Here is a 23654-nt window from a genome sequence, read left to right as displayed (position 1 = left end):
TTTCCCTGAAGGCCTGGGCCTGTGCAACAAAAGCTGTCACTTGTGATTCACTGCTCTCCTCTAGGTCTGGAAGCAGGTCCGTTAGGATCTGCTTCCTCCACGACGGCAGCACCCCCACCCTCGATCCAGAAATTTGTTTCCCCAGTTCTATATTCATCTTGGCCTTCCTGTTTCAAGTGCCATATCTATTGAAGCAGCCCTGAGGCATTTACAGCCAAGCCACAGAGTGATAGTGGAGAATTTCTTTGGGGCCCTGTGAGAAAAAACAGGAAGTGGCGGAGGAAGGATGGGCAGGGCCCTGGAGAACCCTGTGCAAAGTGGCCCTCTTGGCTAGTTTATTCGGTTGGGTCAACATGGTCTTCAGATGGCGCACAGTGTTAGCAGGCTCCTAACTGCGCGCAGCCACAGAGTACCCAAACCTTTGGCTCTCCCTTAATGCCATGCAAAGATCTCCTTCACCCAGCTCCCAGGAATGTTTGCCCTTCTCAATCCGCTCCACTCCCGGGAGCAGTCCCAAACCACAGAGGATAGGAGGAAGAGCGGTCATTCGTGCACATCCCAGATCTCAGACAGCAGCGGGGGGAGCTTTTTGTCCTGCAGCCGAAGTGCGAACACTTGCTCGGAATGGACGCTGCTCAAAGTCCGAAGGCTCACCAGCTTCATTAGCATCCGTGGGAACATCAGTCGGTCCTGGGGGTGGGGAGGGGGGTGTCTAGCTGTTGCTCCTCCCCGGAGAAGTTGAGATGGGGCAGGGAAATTGTAAGAGGGGCAAAGGAGTCCGTGCTAGGTGTGGGCAGGATCCTTGAAAGAAAGTGGGTATCAGAAAATGGGCCCGAAGAGCAGAAGAAAAGGGCAGAGAGGGACACTCACGTGGGGGTGGTTGATGGAGACATAGGCGTGCAGGGCCTCCACATAGGTGTGCTGCAGCCTCTCTACTTGCAGCTGGTCCTGCACGTTGGGCCGGTCTGTAGGACACCAACAGAGTTGAGGAGCAGGGGTGGCCAAGGTCTCGGCTCCATACCCCAAATCACAACTCCCAAATAGGAACATGTCCCAGCCAACCTCTCTCAGCCACCGTAGGGACTGCAGCCCTCCCGGGTGAAAGGCTCTTACTCAGTTTCCCTCCTGCCCCCCCCACCCCCGTACCTGCAGAGAAGATGCTAATGGCAATGAGCAAAGCAAACTCAGCGTCGTTGAGTTGCAGTTCATTCATGGCTCTGGAGAACTCAAAGATGGGGTTGATGAACTCCACCTGAAGCCCTGGAGGAGAAGGAGGGAGGCTGAGGGTTGTGGCAGGAGCAGGGAGAACGTCTCTAACTCAACATGAGGAATCGCTAGGAAGTCACTAATGGGTCTCCAGGCTTCTGCTATGCGAGAACAAGCTTTCTCTAAGCCTCCTCTGTGAAATGCAAGTCACAGCAGAATCTAACAGAACGAGTGCACTGGGCATGGTGGAACAGGAATGTAATTGAAAGGCTGGGGTAAGAGGATTCCAAGTTCTAGGCCACTTTGGGCCACGTAGCAAGATGGTGTCTCAAGACAAAATGAAAAAAAAAAAAAAAAAAACAAACCAAAAACCAATGGTGATGGTGTAATGGTTACTTGACTGTCAACTTGATAGACTCTAAAATCACTTAGGAGACAAACCTCCTAAGCGCCTGTGGTAAACAGATAAATAAATAAATAAATAAATAAATAAATAAATAAATAAATAAATATCATGTCTGTGAGGGACTGAATAAGAAAGAAGGTGAGCACACACATTCATCTGTGTCTGCTTCCTGACTTCCTGTGAATCCTGTGACCTGCATCTTCTGTTGCCACTCCTCACCCCATGATGAACCGTACCCTCAAAGCAAGAGCATTACCACCCTTCCTTCTTTAAGTTGCCTTTGGAAGGTATCTTGTCATGGAATTGAGAAGAGTAATCCAGATGGTTGTATGATAAAGTATGCAGAAGGTTTAGAACCATGTCTGACACATAAAAAGTGTTGAACTAGGCTGGGCAGTGGTGGTGCACACCTGTGATCCCAGAACTCTGGAGACAGAAGCAGGTGGACCTCTGAGTTTAAGACCGCCTAGTCTACAGAGTGAGCTCCAGAACATCCAGGGCTACACAGAGAAACCCTGTTTCAGCCCCCACCCCCTCAGAAAAGGTAAATTAAACAGCAGTCATATTATTAGGATTCTCAGGAGTGTCACATTTCTAAAAATATAGGTATCTCTTTCTTCTGTTTATAAAAAAACCTTTTTTTGGGCTGGCAAGTGGCCTTATCTGAATATTAGAGTTACCACTGACATTTCACATCCTGGAGAGAATACAATAATGTGGCTAAGGGTGTGGACTGAGGTTTTGAGATTGCCAGGATATGACTCCCCTGAATTTATTAAGATGTATGACTTGAGGTAAGATATTTAACCTGCCTGGGCCCTAGAATCCCCATCTGTAATGTATAGATAATATCATCTACCTCAGCTGGGTGCAGTGGCACACACCTGTAATCCCAGCACTCAGGGAGGCCAAGGCAGTGGATCTCTGAGAGTTCGAGGCCAGCCTGGTCTACAAAGCAAGTCCAGGACAGCAAAGGCTACACAGAGAAACTCTGTCTTGAAAAATAAAAATAATAATAATGATAATAATAAAACTACCTCATGAACTTCTTAGAATAACAAATGGTATGTATGGTATCTACTATGTGTTCATTACGTTTTTTTAAAACTTCATTTTGTCATAAGGTCTCAAGAAGCCCAGGCTGGCCTCAAATTCACTGTGTAGCTGAGGATGACCTTGGACTTCTGGTCCTCCTGCCTCTGTCTTATGAGTGCTGCTATTGTGGGTAGCAGTCTGTGTGGTATTGAGTGGGACTTGAATCCAGTCCCTCATACACACTAGGCAAACACTACCAACTGAGCTATATTCCCCTCAACTGACTTCTTCCTCCTCTTTTTTTTATGAGGCAGAGTCTCTTGCCATAGCCCTTGGCTGTCCAGGAACTCACTATGTAGAACAAGCTGGCCCAGAACTCAAAGAGATATGCCTGCCTCTGCCTCCCAAATGCTGAGATTAAAAGTGTGTGCCACCACACCTGGCTTCTCTCTTGATTTTTTTATTTTGGGGTTTGGAATAGTTGTTTTTTATTTTGTTTTTGTTTCTGGTTTTTGTTTGTTTGTCTGTCTGGGTTTTGTGTGTGTGTGTGCCAAGATTTCATTTAACTCCAGACTAGCCTCATACTCCCTATGTAGCCAAGGATGGCCTTAGACGTGTGGTGTGTGTGTGTGTGTGTGTGCATGTGTGTGTACATGTATGTGGGGAGGGAATGCACTTGCCCATTTGCTCATGTGGAGACCAAAGGTCTACCTCAGGTATCTTTCTCTATTGATTTCCACCTTAGTCCTCTGAGACACAGTCTCTCACTAAACTTGGAGCAAGCCATTTCATCTGGATTGGCTGGCCAGTGAGCCCCAGAGATTCTTGTCTCTGCCTGCTCCTCCACATGGGGTTTTTCAGATGTGCACCATGCCCAGGGACTTGAACCACTGACCCTCATATTTGTCCCCCAAATTAAAACAAAACAACAAAACCTAACAAGAATAGACCAATGCTCTAGCAGAGAAGACAGTGAGATTCAGCTCCCTGACCTGTAGCCATGACACCCAGAGAACACTTCTTCCATTCACATTGTCAATGTCTGCACCCCACACTGTTCTCTAGGCTTTCTCACATTTCTTTCAGCAACCATCTGCTATACTTTTCCATTCGAGGTTTCTTGATGAGTCACTTCCTGTATTTTCACCCTGATGTCTATCAAATATTGTGTGTTGATCTATTCGATAGGCAAGCTTTGTTTTATAAAGCACTTCTTAATAAAAATTTAAGCTCCAAAATATGCTAAAAAAAAAAAAAGTCCCTTCATACAAAGGAAAAGAGAAGGTTCTGGGATTGAGCTGTGCTCCCGTGAGGGTCTGATTCTGGTCAAATGAGCCTGGTTCACATCGTTGGTCAGCCATGTGAACAACATATGGTAGTGGGTGTGCAGTGGAGGGAGACTGGACGAAACAGAGCCTCTAGGGAAAGAAACGGAGGCTACAAACAAGAAAAGTGAGAGCGAGAAAACAAGATAGACAAACCTTTTTTTTAAAGATGGTTAAAAAGAGAAGAAAAAAAACATAAATAAAGAGAGCCTTCTGTGCCGTTTTCCAAGAACACGCTAATAAAAGATGAAAAACATGATGACGTCCAAACCACTTAACTAAAGAAACCTTATAAATAGGTATAGATACAAATAACACAAGTCTACACGTGCTAAAGGATCAGGCAAGTGTCTAAAAAAAGAGGGTGTTCTGACAGAGGTGAGGGTTAAGAAAGTCAAAGACAGCAACCATTTGAGGGAAAGGTATTTGGTAGAAAAGAAGGACAGGGCTGGGTTTTAAGGATGGCGAGAGCCATCACATTGCCCACAAGGATCCTACACATTCAGAAAACAAAGAAACGAAGGAAGGGCTGACAGAGCCTTGTTCCTCCCTGCAATTAATTTCTAGGTCTTCCTAGAAAGCTCGACTGGGGCAAGAGGCTCATGGGTTGGCTTGAGTCACCAGATGCCAGTGAAGGCTTTCTGAATTCTGACTGGAACCCAGGATCTATCAGCCTGAGAACAGAGTCACAACATTAGCTTCGTTTCACAGCCTGCTCTCTCAGCTGCCAAACCCCCTCAGTCTCCTCCAGACTCCTATCCTTTCCCAGCCCCAGGCTCTTAAATGTCACTAACAGCTGAGTGAGAGAAACTCTCACTGTTTAGCCCTAAGCAAGAATCAGACTCCAGCACCAGCTCTCTGCATGTTTGTCATGCTTCAATTCTGGCTCTACAGCTCCTCAGGAAGAAGGACAGAAAGAGAGCAAGGGTCAAATGAGCCTGCATGGTTCTTAAAGAGCATTCTCTGAAAAAGGTTTCTTGCCTTTTGTCAGTTAAAAGACCTGATACAGCGGTTTTCTTTTTCTTTTTTTTTTCTAGACGCACAATATTTTCAAATGTTAAGTACAAGTACAATGCAGTTTAGCACATCCTGACTAAAGCAAGGATGAAGGCCACTGCTCTGCCTTGCCTGGTCTCCTCCAAGGAGACGCTTGCAATAAACTCCTCAGGTACGTCAGTGGACAGGGCTCTGTTTGGAGCGGTTGAAGTGGCCGACCAACATTGCAAACTTCTCTCTTGGGAAAACAAGTGGCGTCTTCACTGTGCAAGCACCTGAACCTTAGGACCATGGCTCCCTAATCACGCTGGGCCCCGTGAAGGAAAGCCCCAGTCCCCTGGCCATCTCAGATCTCACCTGCTTTGGCAAAGTCTTCCCGGTTGTAACTGAAATCCTTGAGGAAGGTGATGCTCTCACTCCCAGGGTTGTACCTCCGTGATGTCTCCAGAAGCATCACCTGCACATAAGCAGCAGCTTTCAGACGGGGGCGACGGGGCTGGTCTTGGTATGCAGCCCTCGAAAGGAGGTTGATCCCCTTTCCCAGTGGCTTGGACTTCCCAAGCTGGGTATCTGGAGGTCCCCTATGGATAATCCTCCTACGCTTCTCCCTTCATCCCATTCCCTTTCCAGCCACCTCGATCGCAGAGGTCTTCAGCAAGGCAATCTGGTCCTCCCTGCTAAGCTGCAGGAATCCAGGGAGCTGCTTGGCAAAGTCCACAATCTCCTGCACGGACACGATGGCCAGCTCGGTGAAGTGAGCAAAGCGCTGCTGACGGGCTTCCCGGCTCTGAGGGTCAGGTGTAACGGGCCATGGCTACCCAGGGTGGGCAAGGAAGGAAAAGGCAAATTGCTATTGGTCAAGAAGTTAGCTGGTGCTTCAGGCACAGACACCTCTCCCCAGGTCAGCAAGTACCGTGACTCGAAGCCGGTCAGAAAAGGAGCGCCTGTTACACTGTTGCTGGGCAGCCACCAGCTTCTCAATCATGCCCAGCTGCTCCGGGCTGAGCTGTGGCAGGGCTGGGGGAGGTGAGGAAACCCTTGGGGACGCTGATGCGGCTTGAGCCTGTTCTTCTTCTTGCCGCTTCAGTTTCTTCAAACGGATCTGTTCTTCCGACAAGACACCTAAAAGATGGAACCAGATGTGAGTTGGGAATTGGGGTAAGGGTAAACAAGAAGCAGAGATAGGGTAGAGGGGTGGTTTGATGCCCCAGAACCAAAATGTGTGTCATAGCAAGAACAGTGTTTGTTTGTTTTTCCAAGACAGGGTCTCACTACGTAGCTCCTGGCTGTCCTGGAATTCACTCTGTCGACCAGGCTGGCCCTGAACTCAACAGATATCCCCCTCTGCACCTGAATGCTGAGACTCAAAGCGTGTGCCACTATGCCCGGATGAGGAAGTTTTAATCCACACTCAGGAGATCCCTGTAGGGGTGAGCCTCTGTCCGCCTTCATTCACAATAGGGCACCAGTATTTTCCCATCAGCTCTTCCCAATTCCTGTCCGGGACACTTACACTCCTCCCGCATGCCCGCCTGGCGGCATTTGCGAAGCCGACACTCCTGGCATTTCCGCCGCATGTAGGTGTCCATGGGGCAGTGGCCACCGCTGTGGCAAACATAGCGTGCTCCCTTGATGACACTGCGGCGGAAGAATCCCTTGCAGCCCTCGCAGCTCAGCACGTTGTAATGGAAGCCAGAGGCCTTGTCCCCACATACACTGCACAGCTCATTCCCCAGCATTTTAGGGGCTGGCCCCTTTTTCCGTTTTTGTGGACGAAGCTCTGGGTAGAGACACAAGGCTTAATGTCCTCCCTTCCTTGATCACTCCTGGCTAGGCACTCTTCATTCCCTTCCTTTCACTGAATGAAATTCTCTGTCATTCATATTCATTCTCTCTACTCTCTCTCTCTCTCTCTCTCTCTGATTCACAATATGTAGCCTTTGAACTCCTGGGCTCAAGTGCTCTTGCCTCAGCCTCCAGAGTAGCTGGAATTACCAGAACATGCCATAGTGCCTGGCTTAATCTATTATAACAATTGCTGTCTTTTACCAAGGACTATTATGTCCTAAGTACTATATGAGCTTTTTATAAGCATCGATCCTTAAGATAAGATAAGGGTTAATTCTAATTAACAAGCAAGGAAATTGAGGCTCAGAAACACCCAAAATACAGACAAAGTTCACTCCAAAGTCACTGGCCCAAAGCAGTTGGACTTAGCTGTGACATTAAAAGGCCATCCCAGATCTAGAAAGCCCCATCCTCTCCAAATCCAGGTGGTTCTTACCTGTAGGGTCTAGAAAGGTCCCTGCCCTGGGGAGGAGGGCTGTGGGCTGTGCTGCCTCCAAGTCCATCCTTATAGCATCACCAGCTGATTGGGGCATCCTGGCCTCCTCCCTGAGGATGCAGCTGTCGCCTCCCTGGTTTCTTGCATCTTGGGTTTCTGCCTTCCACAACTCTGTGGCAGAGTCTGAACCCAAAAGAAGCACAGGGGAGTAGGTGTGGGTTCAAGTCCTGTTCAGACTCCAGCTCCGAGTGTCTTGGCTGGGAAACTATAAGCTTAACTCCAACACGAGAGGACAGTCAAGATAGCCAGGCATGGTGGTGCTGTGCGCTTTTAATCCCAGGACTTGGGAGGCAGAGGCAGGCAGATCTCTGAGTCTGAGGTCCGCTTGGTCTACAGAGTGAGTTTTAGGATAGCCAGGGCTACACAGAGAGACCCTGTCCTGAAGAAAACAAAAGAAACAAACCAGAAAAGAAGGCAGCCAAGCCGATTATGCTTTCAGATCCCGGGTTTCGTAGATTCCAGACTGTGGGATCTAGGACTAGCGAGCTGTCGTCCTTTCCATATTGAGGGTCTCTCTGTGTAGGCCTGGCCATCCTGGAACTCACTCTGTGAACAAGGCAAGCTTGCCTCTGCCTCCGGAGTGCTGGAATTAAAGGGATGTGCCACCACCGCCCAGCTAGCGCATCAAGATCTTAAAAGAAGGTGCTAGCTACCCTTTGTCCCCTTGGGGATGATGGAGGGTGTCCGTCTTCTAGCTCAGACAGAACTCTCGGAGCTGGAGCTGTCAAAGCACGAGACATGTCAGCTCTCCCCAGAAGCATACCTTGACTGAGGACTTCATGGGGCTTACGCTGATCAAGCACAGGGCAAAAGGTTTGAGCATAAGACAAGCAAGACTTCTGCTTCTGAGGAGTGCCGGATGCAGGTAGCGAAGGAGGCTGATTTTTGAGATAGGAGAAGAGCCAGACTCCTGGTCTCAAGGAAGAAGGTTTGAATAAAAAAGCTTACCAGGAGAAATATCAGGCGCTGGGGCCTCCAGCCACAGGGACATCTCTTCCTGGAGCCCTGGACATTACCAAGACACTGTCCTGTGGGGATGAGCCAGGTTACTGTCTTCCAGAACTAGGTCTCAGCTCCCTCCTGTGCTGCCTTTTATCTGTCCTCACATCATCAGCTGACAGTTGCTTCTCGTGGATTAGCCTGCGAAGCCTTCTTTGTTATATCCCTATGAAGTCAGGACTTTTATATTTAAAAAAAATTTTTTTAAGTTCTGGAGATTGAACCCAGGACTTCATACAGGCTAGGCAAATGGCCTGCCATTCAACTATACACTTCCAGCCTGTCAGGACTATTCTTAAGTCCATTTTAAAGATAAGGACACGGCCTATAGCCACACAGATGGAGGTGGTAGAGCCAATAATAGAATGCTGGCTTGTGTGAGTTAGTCGTCTCTGCACCCACCTCCAGGCTCTGGGGAGGGTCCTTCCCTCTGCTCTGACAGTAGGGCAAGGCAAAGTTGGCAGGACCACAAGACTGGACCCAAGCTCACTCTATGAATATGCTTGTTAGAATCTTTCCCCTGCCATTTCTGAAGTCCCAGCACAAAATGTTCTTGTCCCAAGACTCTCACCAGCGCAGAGCCTCCTCTCCCAGAACCCCTCCAGTTCTTCTGAGACATAGTAAAACTCTCTCCTTGCCCCAGCTCCTGTTAGCATAATTCCTCACCTCCTCCCCAGAGATCCTTCCCTAGAACATCCTCCCAACCCATCCCTCCCCACCCTAGATGCGAGGACAGAGCCACCAGCCACATCGGGCAGCAGACCCGAGGAATCCCCAGGCCACCAGACCTCCTAGCCCCGTAGTCTCTGGAGCCCCCTTGCTGGGAGAAGAGGGTGTTGCAGTACCCGGCCCTCGAGGCGGGCGGCCAGTGGGTAGAGCTGAGCACACCGGGGCCAGCAGAGAGAAGCAGTAATGTAGGAAAAGGCTGAGGGGAGGGACTGCCAGGGGTCCTTCCTACAGGCGACCCAGAGCCCTTGGCTTCCTTAGGCCCCCGCCCACGAGGTAGCTTCCCCGACAGGCTAACTCCTCCCCAGCAGGCCACCCCCTTAGCCGGCGCCACCCTGTCCCCTACCCTCTACCAAGATTGTCGTGTTTCCCCACAGACCGGCCCAGTTCCATCTCTCTCCTTCCTCTCCTCACCCTGGAGGCTCTTTGCTTTTACAGGACTGCTTCTCAGGCACCCCCACCCTAATCCCAGCAGCCTCCAGAGTCAGCGTTCCCCCCCCCCTCCCCCCATAGACACCTCGCAGAGCAAAGGTCCCGGCACGGCCCGGAATTGCGACACCACGCCCCAGCCTGTGTTCCCAGCCTCCCTCCTCCTCTGCCTCTGGGAAGGCGCCAAGCTCTCCCCACTAGCCCCAGGCCTGAGCCAAGAGGGTAGAACTCCAAGGGTGAAGGCAGGCAGGTGCCGGGCCTTTCAGTGAGTTTGTGTGTGGGTGCCCTGAGGGGGACAGAGAAAGGAAGAGGCCAGGAAAAGGAGGCCTGGAAGAGGAGTGAGAGAGAAACAGATGCTAGCGACAGAAGCCCAGCCCCTACCCTTCCCCCGCCCCGCCTAGTATAGATAAGCAGGTCACCTCATCTAGGAACAGCCCCATCTGAGGTGGTGTCAAGATCTACTGAATCTAAAGCCATAGCTTCCCTGCTTTGCTGCCTCGGACAAAAGAGTCAGCCCTGAAGGAACACATCGTGTCTCATTGATTTAATCACCCAAAGGGATCAGCAGCTGGCTTAGAGAGGAAACAGCAGAGACTATGTTCTCATTCTTGAATGATAAGTAAACAAACAAAAAATGCCCCTCTTCTATTCCATACTTGTTAGCTTGAGTTAATGTCAACCTAGCATAATCATTTCTCATTTGGGTTCTGGATTCAAACCTCCATGCTAGCACTACAACCTAGGGTATCATCTTTGCTGCGGAAGCACTTCTTGCCTGAACTTTGCCCCCATCCAACTGTGTGATCTTAATTGAGCAGGTTGATGTCTCTGAACCTCTCTTTAAAATGGGGATGATGATGATGATAACAGTTTTGCCACATAAGATCAATGTGAGAATAAAAGTCAGCACAATAGGATGGTCAGGGGTTATCATTCCCTAATTCCTTTAGTGGTTTGTCTTCCCATGACCTTGAACATTGTCAACCCTTTGAATCTTTGTTTCCATATACAAACCCCTCACTATCTCTAGTTCCTGAGAGCAGCTCCAAGCAGGAGGCAGAAAAGGTTACACAGTATGCTGATGCTTGCTTGAGAACTTGCCCAAGACCACACAGTTAGTGGCCAAGCTGAGCTCAGAATCCAGATGTCCTTTCTCCGGGTGCTCTGAGCTTTTCCTCTTCCTGTGTTCGAGTCCAGAGCATCCTCACGTCTGAAGGAAAAGCTCTGAGATGGAAGAAGCTAGGGTTGATGTCAGCAAGGCTGGTGGCTGCAGAGGTCTGCAGATGCCTCAATTTAGACATGAGAAGCAGGAGTTGAGGTTACTGCTGGCCATTCACCCCCTGCCCCATTCCCAGTTTCCTGCTCACAGGCCCTTCCTGTTTTGCTCTGAACTCCAATTCCCATGGGTCCACATTAAAGCATAGGACAGGGGCCAGACAAGCAAGCAGCCAGAGGGACCAAAAAACAGAGATGAACAGGACACAAGGGAAGAAAACTGAGGAAACGAGGGGAAAAAAGAGTGAACTTGGTTGTGGGGGCGGGTCAGAAGGAACAGGATGGGGGAAGGACGAGAAAACTGAAGTAGAAAAGGGGCTTGGTGAAAGATGAGAGGAAGCACAGGGCGAGCCAAAGGACCAGGCAGAGACTGGGAACACGTGTGAGGAGGCGGCAGGCTGCGGGGGTGTTGCAAAATCTGCCCATGTGTTCACTTTTCACATTCAGAAAAAGCCCCTCTGACAGCCCCCATCTTCAGCTTCTGCCTCTGGCTTTTGCTCTTGTTCCTTTTCATCACAAGGTCAACCCCTCCCAAGGGTTCCGCCCTGGTCTGGACACTTATGAATCACGAGCACAAGGCTCTCCATTCTTCTCATGTGTTCCTTCCCCAATTTTCACAAGAACCTGCCACCCTGGGAAAGCAGAAACCAAGGACAGCAGCCACAGAGACTGGGAGGGCACGGTCTGAGCACCCATCAAGTATCTAGCTCTCTCTCCCCCTGCCCAAGTCCCAGCACAGTGGTACACTCAGAGATGTTCCTGCTATACCTCATTTCAAGGAACCTGCCATGTTGGCCTGTAGCCCACTGACATTATCTTCTACAGATTAAAAAAAAAAAAAGTCTCCCTCAAACATTCCTGATCCTACTCCTCTCCTAACTCCCTAATCTCTTTACAAAGGGCTTCTCAGGGGCACATACACACACATACGCAAGCCCAAACTGGAGCCCACTGACCCCGACTAGGTCCTGGGTCCTCCTCCAAGCCAGGAAGGCAGGGCAGCCCAGCTTCCCTAGGAGAGGCAGCGTTGTCAGCACTGCACCACCACAGGTTACAGCTGGTGGAGAAGCTTGCCACAAAGAGAAGGGAGAGGGAAAGTGGGGAAAGGCTAAAACCTGTTGATGGTATCTCCACAGACTTTCTGGTGACTGCCCACTGGTACTTCCGCCCCAAGCCCGAAGGTGATCAGCAGTGAGGAGCACAGGCCGGGCCTCACCAGCCTCACCCTCATGGCACGCTTCCAGCAGCCCACAGGAAGTGTTAAGGCCAAGGCGTCTCAGTCCTATGGGCCTTTCCAATATTTTCTTGATTCTTACAGGAAGCAACATCCCTAGGAAACATCCTTGGGGAATCTTACTAGTCCCATCTCTGAATCCTCCACCCCAAACTTCCAGTGGTCACTTCCAGGCTTAGAAATAGCATTCACTAGCCCCTGGTCAAATGCATCACTAAATAACTTTCCCCAACAGGTAATCCTTCCCATTAAGCAGGCCATTAAGTAAGGTTTGCAGAAAAGGGCTAGGATAGTTACTGTTTCTGGATTCTTCTTTCAGTGCACTATATGAGTAGAGAGTGAGAAAAATAATATCTCAGAGCCCTGGAAACCTACTCAAGTGACTTCTGAGCAGTCTTCTAATCACAAGATAAAGAAGAATCTAGAACTCCTGTTTAGACCTAAACCTGTATGTTCATGTTCTAAACAGACATGACACAGAAGGCAGGATACAAAGAAGAAAAGTAATATTTATTTAGGCTTTTCTGCATAACTTACTCTACATGTCTTGTCATTTCATGTATTCTCACAATAAATCTGAGGAGAGGTTACTGACAACGTGCAAATATCAAAACTGATCACAGACAGAAACTGATTCAAACGCTCATGCTCCCAACTGGAGAATGTTCAGCAGTTAAAAGCTCTTGCTGCCCCTAGTTCAGTTCCCTGTACCATGTTGAGTGGCTCACAACCACTTGTATAACTCCAGCTCCAGAGAGCTGATGCCCTCTGCTGCACCTGCGCTCATGTGCATACCACATACAAACACATAAGTGAATAAGCTCATGCGCAAATTCAAACTAAAATAAGTGTACTTTACCCATTATACAAAACTACCTCCAAAAATGAGAAAAAAATGGTTCATTCACCTGGATTTAGGTTTGCTAAATTTAGGGTAAGCAGGTCGTTCTCAAACCTCAACTCTCTTTCAGAAACTGACTTACCTAGTCTGGAACAGTCCCATGAATGCATCTGTCTGTCTGTCTATCTATCTATCTATCCAAGTACATGATGTTGTTTTTTTTTTTTTTTTTCCAACTGTAAGGTATCAAGGGGAGGAAGAACTTGAAATCACCTGTAGAAAATAACTGCAAAAGCTGAAGCATTATAAAACTGAAGCTTTGCTCTGGGCCTTACCATCTATGTATAGTGCCCTCATTATCCTGGAATCATTTCTCACTATAAAGATTGAAATAACATCTGCTTCACCAGTTCTTCCTACACAGATCTTACAGACATGAAGAGTGTAGACATACTTGAGCAAGTGGGAAGAAAAACAAAGCATGAGGGAGTTTTGTTCTATATGGTGAGCTGAAGATTTACATTTTCAAAGCACAATGGCCTAGATAATTTTGCAGAGAAAAAGTTATATTAAAATTTTTTGTTTGTTTTTTAAGACAAGGTCTCCTGTAGTCTAGGGTGGCCTTGAACTTACTATGTAACTAGAGCTGTCCCTGAACTCCTGATCTTCCTGCCTCAATCTTGCCATATACTGGGGATAACTAAATAAAATAATCTTAAAAGTTGCTGGGTGGTAGTGGTGGCAAGTGTCTTTAATCCCAGCCCTGGGGGAGGAGGCAGAGGCAAGTGAATCTCCGAGTTTGAGGCCAGCCTGGTCTACAGAGCTAGTTCTAGGACAGCCAAGGCTACACAAAGAAACCCTGTCTCAAAAAACAAAACAAACAAAAAACAAAGCTACAATATGTATGGGGGTGGAGCATGCCTATAACACCAGCACTTAAGAAGCAGTGGCAGGAGGATTTTAAGTCGAAAGCCTGTCTAACCTACAAAGTGAGATCTTGTTTCAAAACAAACAAAAACCTCCCACTAATATGCACTTGTCTGTCATGTTCCATTTGCTGCCATGTATGTGAAAGGTTTCCTTTGATAAAATCTCAAGGTACCTTGGGGCTACCATATACAGCTTAACAATGCAGTTTAAACAGCCTACATTAAACTGTCTATTATAGTGCTGTCTTTGGCAGCACATAAACTAAAACTAGAGCAATAGAGAGCTTCTCCTAGTCCCTGCACAAATATGACAAGAAAATTTGTGAAGCATTCTACATTTATTTTGAGACAGGGTTTCTCTGTGTAGCCTTGGGTGTCCTAAAATTCACTATGCTAGGCTAACCTTAAACTCAGAAATTCACGTGCCTCTGCCTCCTGAGTTGTGGAATTAAAGGCGTGCACCAGTACTGCCAGGTGCATTTTATACTTTAAAAGGGGTGTGCAGGGGCTGTTGAGATGGCTCAGCAGATAACGGCACATGCTATCAAGCCTGACTACCTGAGTTCAATCTTTGGAAACCACATTGTAGAGAGCATGGACTTCTGAGAGTTGTTGTCTGACTTCTAAACATACCACACACACACACACACACACACACACACACACACACACACCAAATTATATATTAAAAAAAAAATCAGGAAACGTCAATTTCAAACTAGGTGTGGCAGCATATGCTGTGTACATTTAGGAGGTGAGGCAGCAATAAGTTCAAAGCTAGCCTAGACTTTGACCATACCACAATCCTAGTCCTATTTGAAAGAAGGGAGAGAGGGAAAATAAAATTGCTGAGCTGGATAGTGCACCCTTGTAATCCCAGTGCTTAGCAGGTGGTAATAGGAGGATCAGAATTGTGAGACCAGTCTGCAAAACATAAGACCCTGTCTCAAAAGACAAAGAACAACAACAACAAAAAGCAAGTGTAGATTTCAATCCATTCTTTAAACTATGTAAGCTTTGGCAAATCATTTCTCTTTGGGTTGGTTTTCTAATCTTATAAATCTATGGAAGGTCTTTGGCAATCACTTGAGATTATATGCAAAACTGTATTTTGTGTTCATGTGCGGACACTTTTTTTCTAGCAAGAGAGCTAATTTTTCATGTGGTTTATAGGGAACCTGTTAAGAAGTTAAGAACTAGCCAAAGGGAAAAACGAGAAAGAGGAAGAAAGTTAAGAACTGTGGCTGGAGACACGGTTTAGCAGCTAAGTGCACTGGCTACTCTTTCAGAGGACTCAGGTTCTACTCCCAGCACCCATGTGGCTGTTCACAGTCTATAGGGGATCCTAGGCCTTCTTCTGCCTCCGAGGGCACTGTACACACGGTTCGCAGATATATATGCTGGCAAAACACCTGTTGGCAGAAAACAGTTTTCTTTGTTGTTACTGTTGTTTTGTTTTTTTTTTCAAGACAGGGTTTCTCTGTGTAGCTCTGGCTGTCCTGGAACTCACTTGGTAGAGCAGATTGGCCTTGAACTCAGAAATCCACCTGCCTCTGCCTCACAAGTACTGGGATTAAAGGCATACACCACCACTGCCAGGCTTGCTTGTTTTAAGTTAAAAAGTATTTTGTTTTCAAGCCTTGTTCTGCTCACTCTTAAGCCTTTGTCAAGGTGACTTTGGAAGTAATGTTTAGACAGTCAGGTACACAATTTTATCTTGAGTCCTAGGACAGTAACAGTTCTGATCAGATTTATTTGTAGATAATCTGAGGTGGGTTTGCTTATAGTAGGAAGATCTGCATCAGAGCATACCAAGGGCCCAAGATCTGACCTGCAACTATGTTATTCTAAGGTTTGGAGTCAAAATCCGGAGGCCAGACTGGGCCACCTGTCCCTAAATCCTAAAGGGCTAAAGTCTGGAGAAACTCTGATTCTGCAGAAATGCTATAGTTACACGCATGCATCAAAATACAGGCCCAGTTGTCTGAAATTCCTCCCATGGGAATTCAATGCAGTGGGTTTGGGAAATCTGAACATCCTATACAATCCAACTCCTCTGAAAGGAAGCATAACTTTTCGAGTCTAATTTAATTTAGAAACCAACAAACATAGGGAAAGGGCTGAAACTGGGGAGAGGGCTTCAGGGAGCAAAAAGGTTTGTTCAGGACATGAATGGAGAACCAGACTGGATCAACCTCAAGGACGCAGGGAGACCAAAGGGCTGTTCACATGCAGTGCCCTACATCTCAAACAAGACTACGTAGTGGGCAGTGCCACAGTAAAGGCTCAAGCTAAACTACACACAGCAGACAGGCGTAGAAAGCGAGGGCCTGTATTTCCCCACACCTCGCTCCAGCTGAGGTTCTAGGATCATGCTAAGAAGCACTTCTTACAGGAGGCGTTCGCTCTTCGGGCCAAGACTCCGGCCCATGGCAAGTACCAGCCTGGTAGAAGAAAAGGCAAGCCTGATCTAGCGCTTCTACCAAAACGAGGTCTTTAAGCCTTTTCTGGCCGAAAGATTGAGCTACATTATCACACTCGTTCATTACCGCCGATCGTAAACCTTCTCTGTGAGCATTCCCTCCCAAATTCCGCCTTCTCCCACCAGACTTCCCCAATTCACCCCCCAATAGAAAGATGGCGCAGGCGGCACTTCCGGTAAGTGTCCTTTCAAATGCATCCGGGCGGCTGCAGCAGGTACCGCCCAAGGCGTTCCGGTTTTTTTTTTTTGCTGCACAACCTACAGCGGCAATGGCGGGCAGACGGTCCGGTTGGAGCCAGGCAGCTCTTCTCCAGTTCTTTCTTGGCATGTGTCTAACAGTGATGCCACCCACACAGGCCCGGAGTCTGCGCTTTGTTACCTTGGTAATGGGTGACGGAGTCACCAACGGGTTCACCAAAGCTGAAAGGGCAAAGGCCGGCTGATAGAGGGAGGGGCAGAGCTTCTGCTCTGGGGTCGCAGTTCTCACTTCTCAAGGAGGAGAAAGAACCTGGTTTGGGAAGCAGCTGGCCCGTGGTGGGTTGCGAGGTTGGAACCCTAGGCTATTTTGCAGGACAGGGCGACCGAGTAATGATAGGCGATATTCTTCCCTGGGATGATTCTTCCCTAGAATGGGAATTTAGTTAAAAGGTTGAGAGTCCCAGAATCCACCCATAAAGACGACTTTGATGATCTTTGTTTTCCCAGTCATTGCCTGCTCCCTTCCCCAGAAGGCATTGCTTTCACTAGTTTTTTTGGCGTTGCCTATTATCTCGGGTTCCATTGCATAGCCAAATTAGGGACCCCTGAACTGGAGTCTGTTTTTCTTTGCTTAGTGGAAAGAGGGAATGAGATTTCCTTTTCTGACATGAGCAGAGGTGGGCCCTGACCTTAACTAGAAGACCCTTGATTTGTAGACCAACCATTTTCTTTGCTCAGCTTTATCGACATGGAGATCGATCACCAGTGAAGACCTATCCCAAGGACCCCTATCAGGAAGAGAAGTGGCCCCAGGGGTTTGGTCAGCTAACCAAGGTGGGTCAGAAACTAACCTGCAAGGCCTCGGGATATGCTATAGAATGAGTCATGCCTGGAGCACAGAAACTGGAGCTCTGTACAATGCCAGTTTTCCACTTGGGTTCCGATGGATCAGGTGTCTATTTTGTTGTTTTGTCTTTGTGGTTTTGGAAACCAAACTCAGGACACTGGGCTTCATTTCCGGCTGTGACCAGATTTCTTAACAATACCCTGTGCCCAGCACAGAGTCATTCACAACTGGCCACTTAACTGCTGGAATCAAACTCACTCCTTGCCAGGGGAAGAATGCCTAAATGCCACAGGGCCTGTGGGCCAGTCCCTTCCCCTTGGACTCTCTTAACCCTCAGGTTTGCCCACAGGAGGGGATGCTACAGCACTGGGAGCTGGGCCAGGCCCTGCGGCAGCGCTACCATGGCTTTCTGAACACCTCTTATCACCGGCAAGAGGTAAGGTTGGGAGCTTGGTTGGCAAAAGGAATGGGATTTTTGGATTATCTTCTGACCTCAGAGAATCTAAGGGTGAGGCTGGGCACTCTAACTTTCCCCCTGATTTTTTTGGTCCCTGGACAAAAAAGGCTAGAATACTGCTCTGGAGTCTGAATTGTTTCTGCTTATCTAGGAAGAGACAAAACTGGCCACGGGTCCAACTCAGACATAAGGAAAGGTCTGGTAAAGTGCTTTCTGACTCTGAAACAACAAACAGGCTTTCTGTCTAAGGCATTGTCACTAAAGGCCAAGCACTGCACTAGTGCTTTTCATATGACAGTATACCATAGAGTTATGATCTCTGTCTTCATAGAGCTTACAGTGGAACAGTCTAATAAGCTGGACAGAGCCAGGATAAGGAGGACAATGAAAACTGGCAAGTGTGCTGGCTCCTGAGGTCCTCTGCTTACCCCAGTGATAGGTAGCTGTTCTGTAGTCTCTCTTTCAGCCACAGCTGCCTCAGTTCTCTACATATTACTGTTTCCTAGAGACCTAGTTCTACCCTGAACTTGCCCCTCCCTTCCTTATTTTCTTCCTGCCTTTTCACAAGCCACCTCCCTCTGTTCCTTTTTTCCCCCTCCTCCCTGGTCTTTAAGTGCATTTATAAAGAGGAAGGGAGTGTGGTGAGGAGTGGCATCCACCATTGGGACTCTAGGGTATTATGTACTGAGTTTATTTTTTAGACAGGATCTCACTATGTGACCCTGGCTAGTCTTAAATTCAGAGATCCTTCTGCCTCTGTCTCTCAAATTCTGGGATTAAGAGTGTGTACCAAGCTGGTGGTGGTACTTTGATCCCAGCACTCAGTAGGCAGAGGCAGGCAGATATCTTGAGTTCGAATCCTACACAATGTCCCAGGAGAGCCAGGGCTGCACAGAGAAACCCTGTCTCAAAAAGCAAATAAAGTATGTACCAAGCTGGAATCAGAGGCACATACCTTTAGTCCCTGCACTTGAGAGGTAAAGGCAAGTGGGTAACTATGAATTTGAGGCCAGCCTGGTCTACATAGTGAGTTTCAGGACAGCCAGAGCTAAATAGGGAGATCCTGTCTCTATGTGTGGAGGCGGATGTACCAGTATGCCTGACAGGGACTCTGGTCTTCATGGGAGACAAACCAGTTATTAAAGTCTTCCAGACCAGATAGCTTACCAAATGAGTGTTTTTGGTGAACAGGAAGGAGTATTTGAGCTAGTTATTCCCAAAGATGAGTTCTTTATATGGTGGTGATAGCCCATAGCTGTATGTTTGAGGACGTGAGGAATAGGGAAAAACCAGAGGGTGTGTATGCATGGTAAAACTATAATGTGCTGAGTAACCATCCAGAACATGTTCTCCCCTGGGGCTCTAGTGAGGAGCCAGAGTACTTCTATACATAGAGATTTGTGTTGCCAATCTATAGGTTTATGTGCGAAGCACAGACTTTGACCGTACTCTCATGAGTGCTGAGGCCAACCTGGCTGGACTCTTCCCTCCCAATGAAGTTCAGCACTTCAACCCTAACATTTCATGGCAGCCTATCCCTGTCCACACTGTGCCCATCACTGAAGACAGGGTAAGACTGGCCAGCCCTTCTTAAGAAGTGATGTGGGGACAACTATAGTTATCAGCCTACTGATCCCAGACTCCTCTGCCTGTTTCCCTTTAATTTGCAGTTGCTGAAGTTTCCATTGGGCCCATGTCCCCGTTATGAGCAGCTGCAGAATGAGACCCGGCAGACACCAGAATATCAGAACAAGAGTATTCAGAATGCAGTGAGTTGGGGCCGAAGTGTAGGCATAAGACTGTTCATTCCCCAGAACATGACTGATCTCCTGATCCATTTTTCCTAGCACTTTCTGGACATGGTCGCCAATGAGACAGGGCTTATGAATCTGACCCTGGAGACCATCTGGAACGTGTACGACACTCTCTTTTGTGAGGTGAGCTGACCTGGGTACCTGTTGGGATTCTTGTCTCCTCAGTAGGTCCAGGTCTCTAGGGAAGTAGAGCGCATTGCCTGGATACTGCCATCCCCACTGGGAAGGCCCAGCAAGCCAGTGCTTATGTAACCCGGGAACTTCCCTCATGGGTAAAAAGAACCTCAAAGTGGGAAATGGTTTACAACTTGTCAGCACTCTGTACCCTTCTCCATCCTGAGCTCAGTGCTGTGAGATTTCTTTCTGCTGAGTCAGCTCTTCATGCTTGAGTTTCTTTCCCAATGTCCCACTGCCTGCCATGTCTGCAATGGCCACTCTGCCTCACCTCTGCTCTCCTCTTCCTCCCTCATACACACAGGCACCTTCCCCACCTGGGGAAGAAAGCCACCCTTGGAGAGGCTCTGGCCTAGGCCTAGGGAGCTAACCTGCCCGCTGCGATACACAGCAAACCCATGGGCTGCTTCTGCCGCCCTGGGCCTCACCCCAAACTGTGCAGCATCTGAGCCAGCTAAAGGACTTCAGCTTCCTCTTCCTCTTCGGGATCCACGAGCAAGTACAGAAGGCCCGGCTTCAGGGGGGTGAGTGACAAGAACAGCATGTCACTACCCTCTCCTCAAAACTCTCCAGCACTGAAAATATGCTGTGGGAACTTCTCACACACTATACTGCCCTAAGCTAATTCTCTGCTCTTTCAAAATCAGATCTCCCCTTTGCCATCCCTGCTACTCACCCAAATCTTGCAGTTCTCTGATATTTAGCCTGAGTCACAGGTCTCACTCTGTAGCTCTGGCCAACCCAGTTTGAACTCTCTATGTAGACCAGGCTGGCGTCGATCACAGAGATCCACTTACCTCTGCCTCCTGAGTGTTGGGGTTAAAGGTGTCTGCCACCACACCTAGCCAACCATTTTCACTCTTAGGTTTCACCCATGTCAGAAGACCCTCTCTTTCCTAACTGCATTTCTCCCTTCAGAAAACTGCTAAGGCCTTTGGAGAAAAGGGTAATACACGTGCCAGTTATTTCATCTGAGCATTCAAAGGTATCCATTCTCAAACCTTTGACAATGCAGTAGTTTTCAAAGACTGCATACAGCAGTTGCCCTGGCATGAACCACCATCTTGTGTGCTGTGAAACAGTCAAAAGCTTACACTATGTTCATACTAGTAAGTCAGTCATGACCAGGGTCTCCTAGCTGAAGTTTCCACTCCTTTGTTTAAATACTAATACCTTGCTTTATCTGTCTCCTCCGAAAAGTTGACAGTTCTTAGCAGTAGTGCTGTAGAGTTCCAGTATGGGACCCAGGAAATGGAAAAGTTCTCTGGGTTGTGATCCTCTGACAAGAGAAGCAGATCAGTGATGGGGTTCGAGACACTGATCCTTGGAATTTTTCTTCTTCAGGAGTTCTGCTGGCTCAGATCCTGAAGAACCTGACTCTAATGGCAACCACCTCTCAATTCCCTAAGCTTCTGGTTTACTCTGCGGTAAGCTTTAACTCTCCCACTCCCCATCCTCCCAACACACAAGGGTCAAACCAGGAATTGGCTAATTTTCCCTGATTTAGCTCCTGGGACGTGGAGGAGTAACCAGTCTAATAAGTAGCCCCTCTCCCTTACAGCATGACACTACCCTGGTTGCTCTGCAAATGGCACTGAATGTCTACAATGGGAAACAAGCTCCCTATGCTTCCTGCCACATATTTGAACTGTACCAGGAAGATAACGGGTAAGTGGAGCTTCCAGGTGTCCTCTAAAGGAGCACTTGGGATGATCGGGGACAACTCAGACACAGTTATGGGCACGGTGAGCATCCCTATTTGCTTCCTGTCAACTCTCAGGAATTTCTCAGTTGAGATGTACTTTCGGAATGACAGTAAGAAAGCACCCTGGCCTCTGGTCCTGCCTGGCTGCCCTCACCGGTGCCCACTACAGGACTTCCTTCGCCTCACAGAGCCTGTCATACCCAAGGACTGGCAGAAGGAGTGCCAGCTAGCAAGTGATACTGCAGACACAGGTGAGCTGCCACCTACTTCTGTGCTAATCATGTCCAGGTCAGGGTTAAAATCACACCCAGAAATCTTCAGGGAGCCAACAGTCCAGCCGTCTTCCTGGACAGCCTCTTCAACCCTAAGACCATATTTATATACTCTCCCCATTCTTCACTCTCGGGTGATACTCTTACCACTGAGAAAATAAGAGTCGCCAAAAGAGAGCTGTCGGTCTCCCAACACAGCTGCCAGCTTACCTGCTTATGTAAGCCAGTAGTCGGGTGCAGCCTCTCCTCTTAGCCTGTGTGGGTCTCTTCTCCCTGTCACTGGAACATGTTCCTATCTCCATTGGATCACTCCCATTGCAATGCTTAACAAAGACTTGAAACACCCCTCTATAGTCTCACTTTAGTTCTCTGATCACTTTGAGTAAAATCCCTCAAAGAGTTGCCTACATTCTGGCTTTACTTGTTCAGACTTAATATCTCAGACTGACATTAAACAATTTTGTGTCACCCTTGCTGCAGTGAAGCTATTGTCAAAACAACCAATTCTTAGCCTCTCTTACCTCAGCAGTACAGTTGCCATTCCTCCCTTAAACTTGTTTTTTTTTTTTTTTTTTTTTTTTTTTAAGTACTGTGGACATGGCTCAGTGGTAGGATCCATGGCTAGCATGTGTGAAGCCCTGGATTCACACCCTGACCCAGCACTGTAAAACCATGACTTCAGGTTTTCACTTACTACAACTTCCTTGCTGTTTTCCCTCTTTGCTAAATAATGGATGGCCTGAGGCTTATCCCTAGCCCTTTTCTATCTGTCCTGACTCCCAAGGGATCTCATCCAACCTCATGGCTCCCCTACCTCATCTCCATGGTAAGTTAGGTTCCACTTTTGTTGTATGACTTCGATTTATAACTTCTGAGCTAGGCTCTCACCCAGCTGTTGACCCGAGGCCTCTTCTCTACATTGATGTCAAATGAGACATCTAAGTTGTGTCTAAAACAGCATCTCTTCCCCTCAGTTCTACTTCTTCATTGTACAGTCCTCAATTTAGTAGGTGCTCCAGTCGTCTCAGAGTTGCAAGGTGTATTATTTCCCTCATACCTGACCACCCAGTCCACTAGCAGATTCTGTCTGCTCAGCTTCTCATACTGAGGTCTTGCCTCTCCACTTTTTTTTAAAGATTTATTTATTCATTCATTCATTCATTTATTTATTTATTATATAGTATTCTGCCTGCATGTGTGCCTAGATGCCAGAAGAAGGCACCAGATCTCAGTATAGATGGTTGTGAGCTACCATGTAGTTGCTGGGAATTGAACTCAGGTCCTCTGGAAGAACACCCAGTGCTCTTAACCTCTGAGCCATCTCTCTAGCGCCTCTCCAGTCTTCTATCAGTTTTTGCCTGAACTGTTCAAAGGCCTAATGTTCATTATGTCCCTTCTGGTTTCAACATAGCAGAGTTCATTTCTTAAGGAATACAAATTTCGGCTAGGTGTCTAACTCAGTTGGTAGAGCACTTGCCTAAACTCAGGAAGAACCCTGAGTCTAATCCCCAGCACTTGTGGTGGTGCACACCTCTAATTCCAGCACTCAGCTGCAGGGAGAAGGATCAGAAGTTTAAGGTCATCCTCTACTACATAGCCAGTGGTGAAATGATCTGGCTATATGAGACCCTATTTATCTACCTATCTATCCATCTATCTATCTATCTACCTACCTACCTATCTATCTATCTATCTATCTATCTACCTACCTACCTACCTACCTACCTACCTATCGACCTATCTACCTACCTACCTACCTACCTACCTATCTTTTTTGAGACAGGGTTTTCTCTATGTAGCCCTGGGTGTCCTAAACTCTGTAGATTAGGCTGGCCTCAAACTCACAGAAATCCCCCCACCTCTGCCTTCCAAGAGCTAATATTAAAGGTGTGCACCACCACACCAGGCTTTTGTGTGTGTGTGTGTGTGTGTGTGTGTGTGTGTGTGTGTGTGTGTGTGT

The 23654-nt window shown here is 47.8% G+C and overlaps 2 protein-coding genes across 8 annotated transcripts in view; one reads left to right on the top strand and one right to left on the bottom strand.

The window, feature by feature from the left end:
• Positions 1-282: 282 nt before the first annotated feature.
• On the bottom strand, positions 283-9540 carry Nr1h3 (nuclear receptor subfamily 1 group H member 3). 7 transcript variants are annotated; one of them, XM_055601006.1, is made up of 10 exons: positions 9452-9540; positions 8261-8340; positions 7253-7435; positions 6482-6748; positions 5882-6090; positions 5603-5782; positions 5326-5425; positions 1147-1260; positions 871-965; positions 283-690 (listed from the first exon to the last, which is right to left on the bottom strand). In XM_055601006.1, exons 2-10 carry the CDS (start codon positions 8301-8303, stop codon positions 544-546), a joined length of 1338 nt encoding a protein of 445 aa, XP_055456981.1. In that variant the 5' UTR covers positions 8304-8340; positions 9452-9540; the 3' UTR covers positions 283-543. The 7 variants fall into 7 exon arrangements, with proteins under 7 accessions (XP_055456981.1, XP_055456984.1, XP_055456982.1 ...); XM_055601009.1 differs by having other exon boundaries at positions 9417-9524; XM_055601007.1 differs by having other exon boundaries at positions 9384-9459.
• Positions 9541-16474: 6934 nt separating this feature from the next.
• Positions 16475-23654, top strand: part of Acp2 (acid phosphatase 2, lysosomal) — an 8708-nt gene continuing 1528 nt past the window's right edge. Inside the window, exons 1-10 of the mRNA XM_055600813.1 lie at positions 16475-16610; positions 17164-17259; positions 17622-17708; positions 19147-19299; positions 19400-19498; positions 19577-19666; positions 20109-20241; positions 21062-21144; positions 21279-21385; positions 21498-21673. Of these exons, the coding sequence (XP_055456788.1) occupies positions 16497-16610; positions 17164-17259; positions 17622-17708; positions 19147-19299; positions 19400-19498; positions 19577-19666; positions 20109-20241; positions 21062-21144; positions 21279-21385; positions 21498-21673 (1138 nt within the window). The 5' untranslated portion in view covers positions 16475-16496. The remainder of the gene's footprint in view (positions 16611-17163; positions 17260-17621; positions 17709-19146; positions 19300-19399; positions 19499-19576; positions 19667-20108; positions 20242-21061; positions 21145-21278; positions 21386-21497; positions 21674-23654) is intronic.

This window comes from Psammomys obesus, unplaced genomic scaffold, assembly GCF_907164565.1.
Source record: "Psammomys obesus unplaced genomic scaffold, mPsaObe1.curated_primary_1811, whole genome shotgun sequence".
NCBI lineage: Eukaryota > Metazoa > Chordata > Mammalia > Rodentia > Muridae > Psammomys > Psammomys obesus.
The sequence above is the reverse complement of the archived record's forward strand: the minus strand, read 5'-3'. Positions and strand labels throughout refer to the sequence as shown.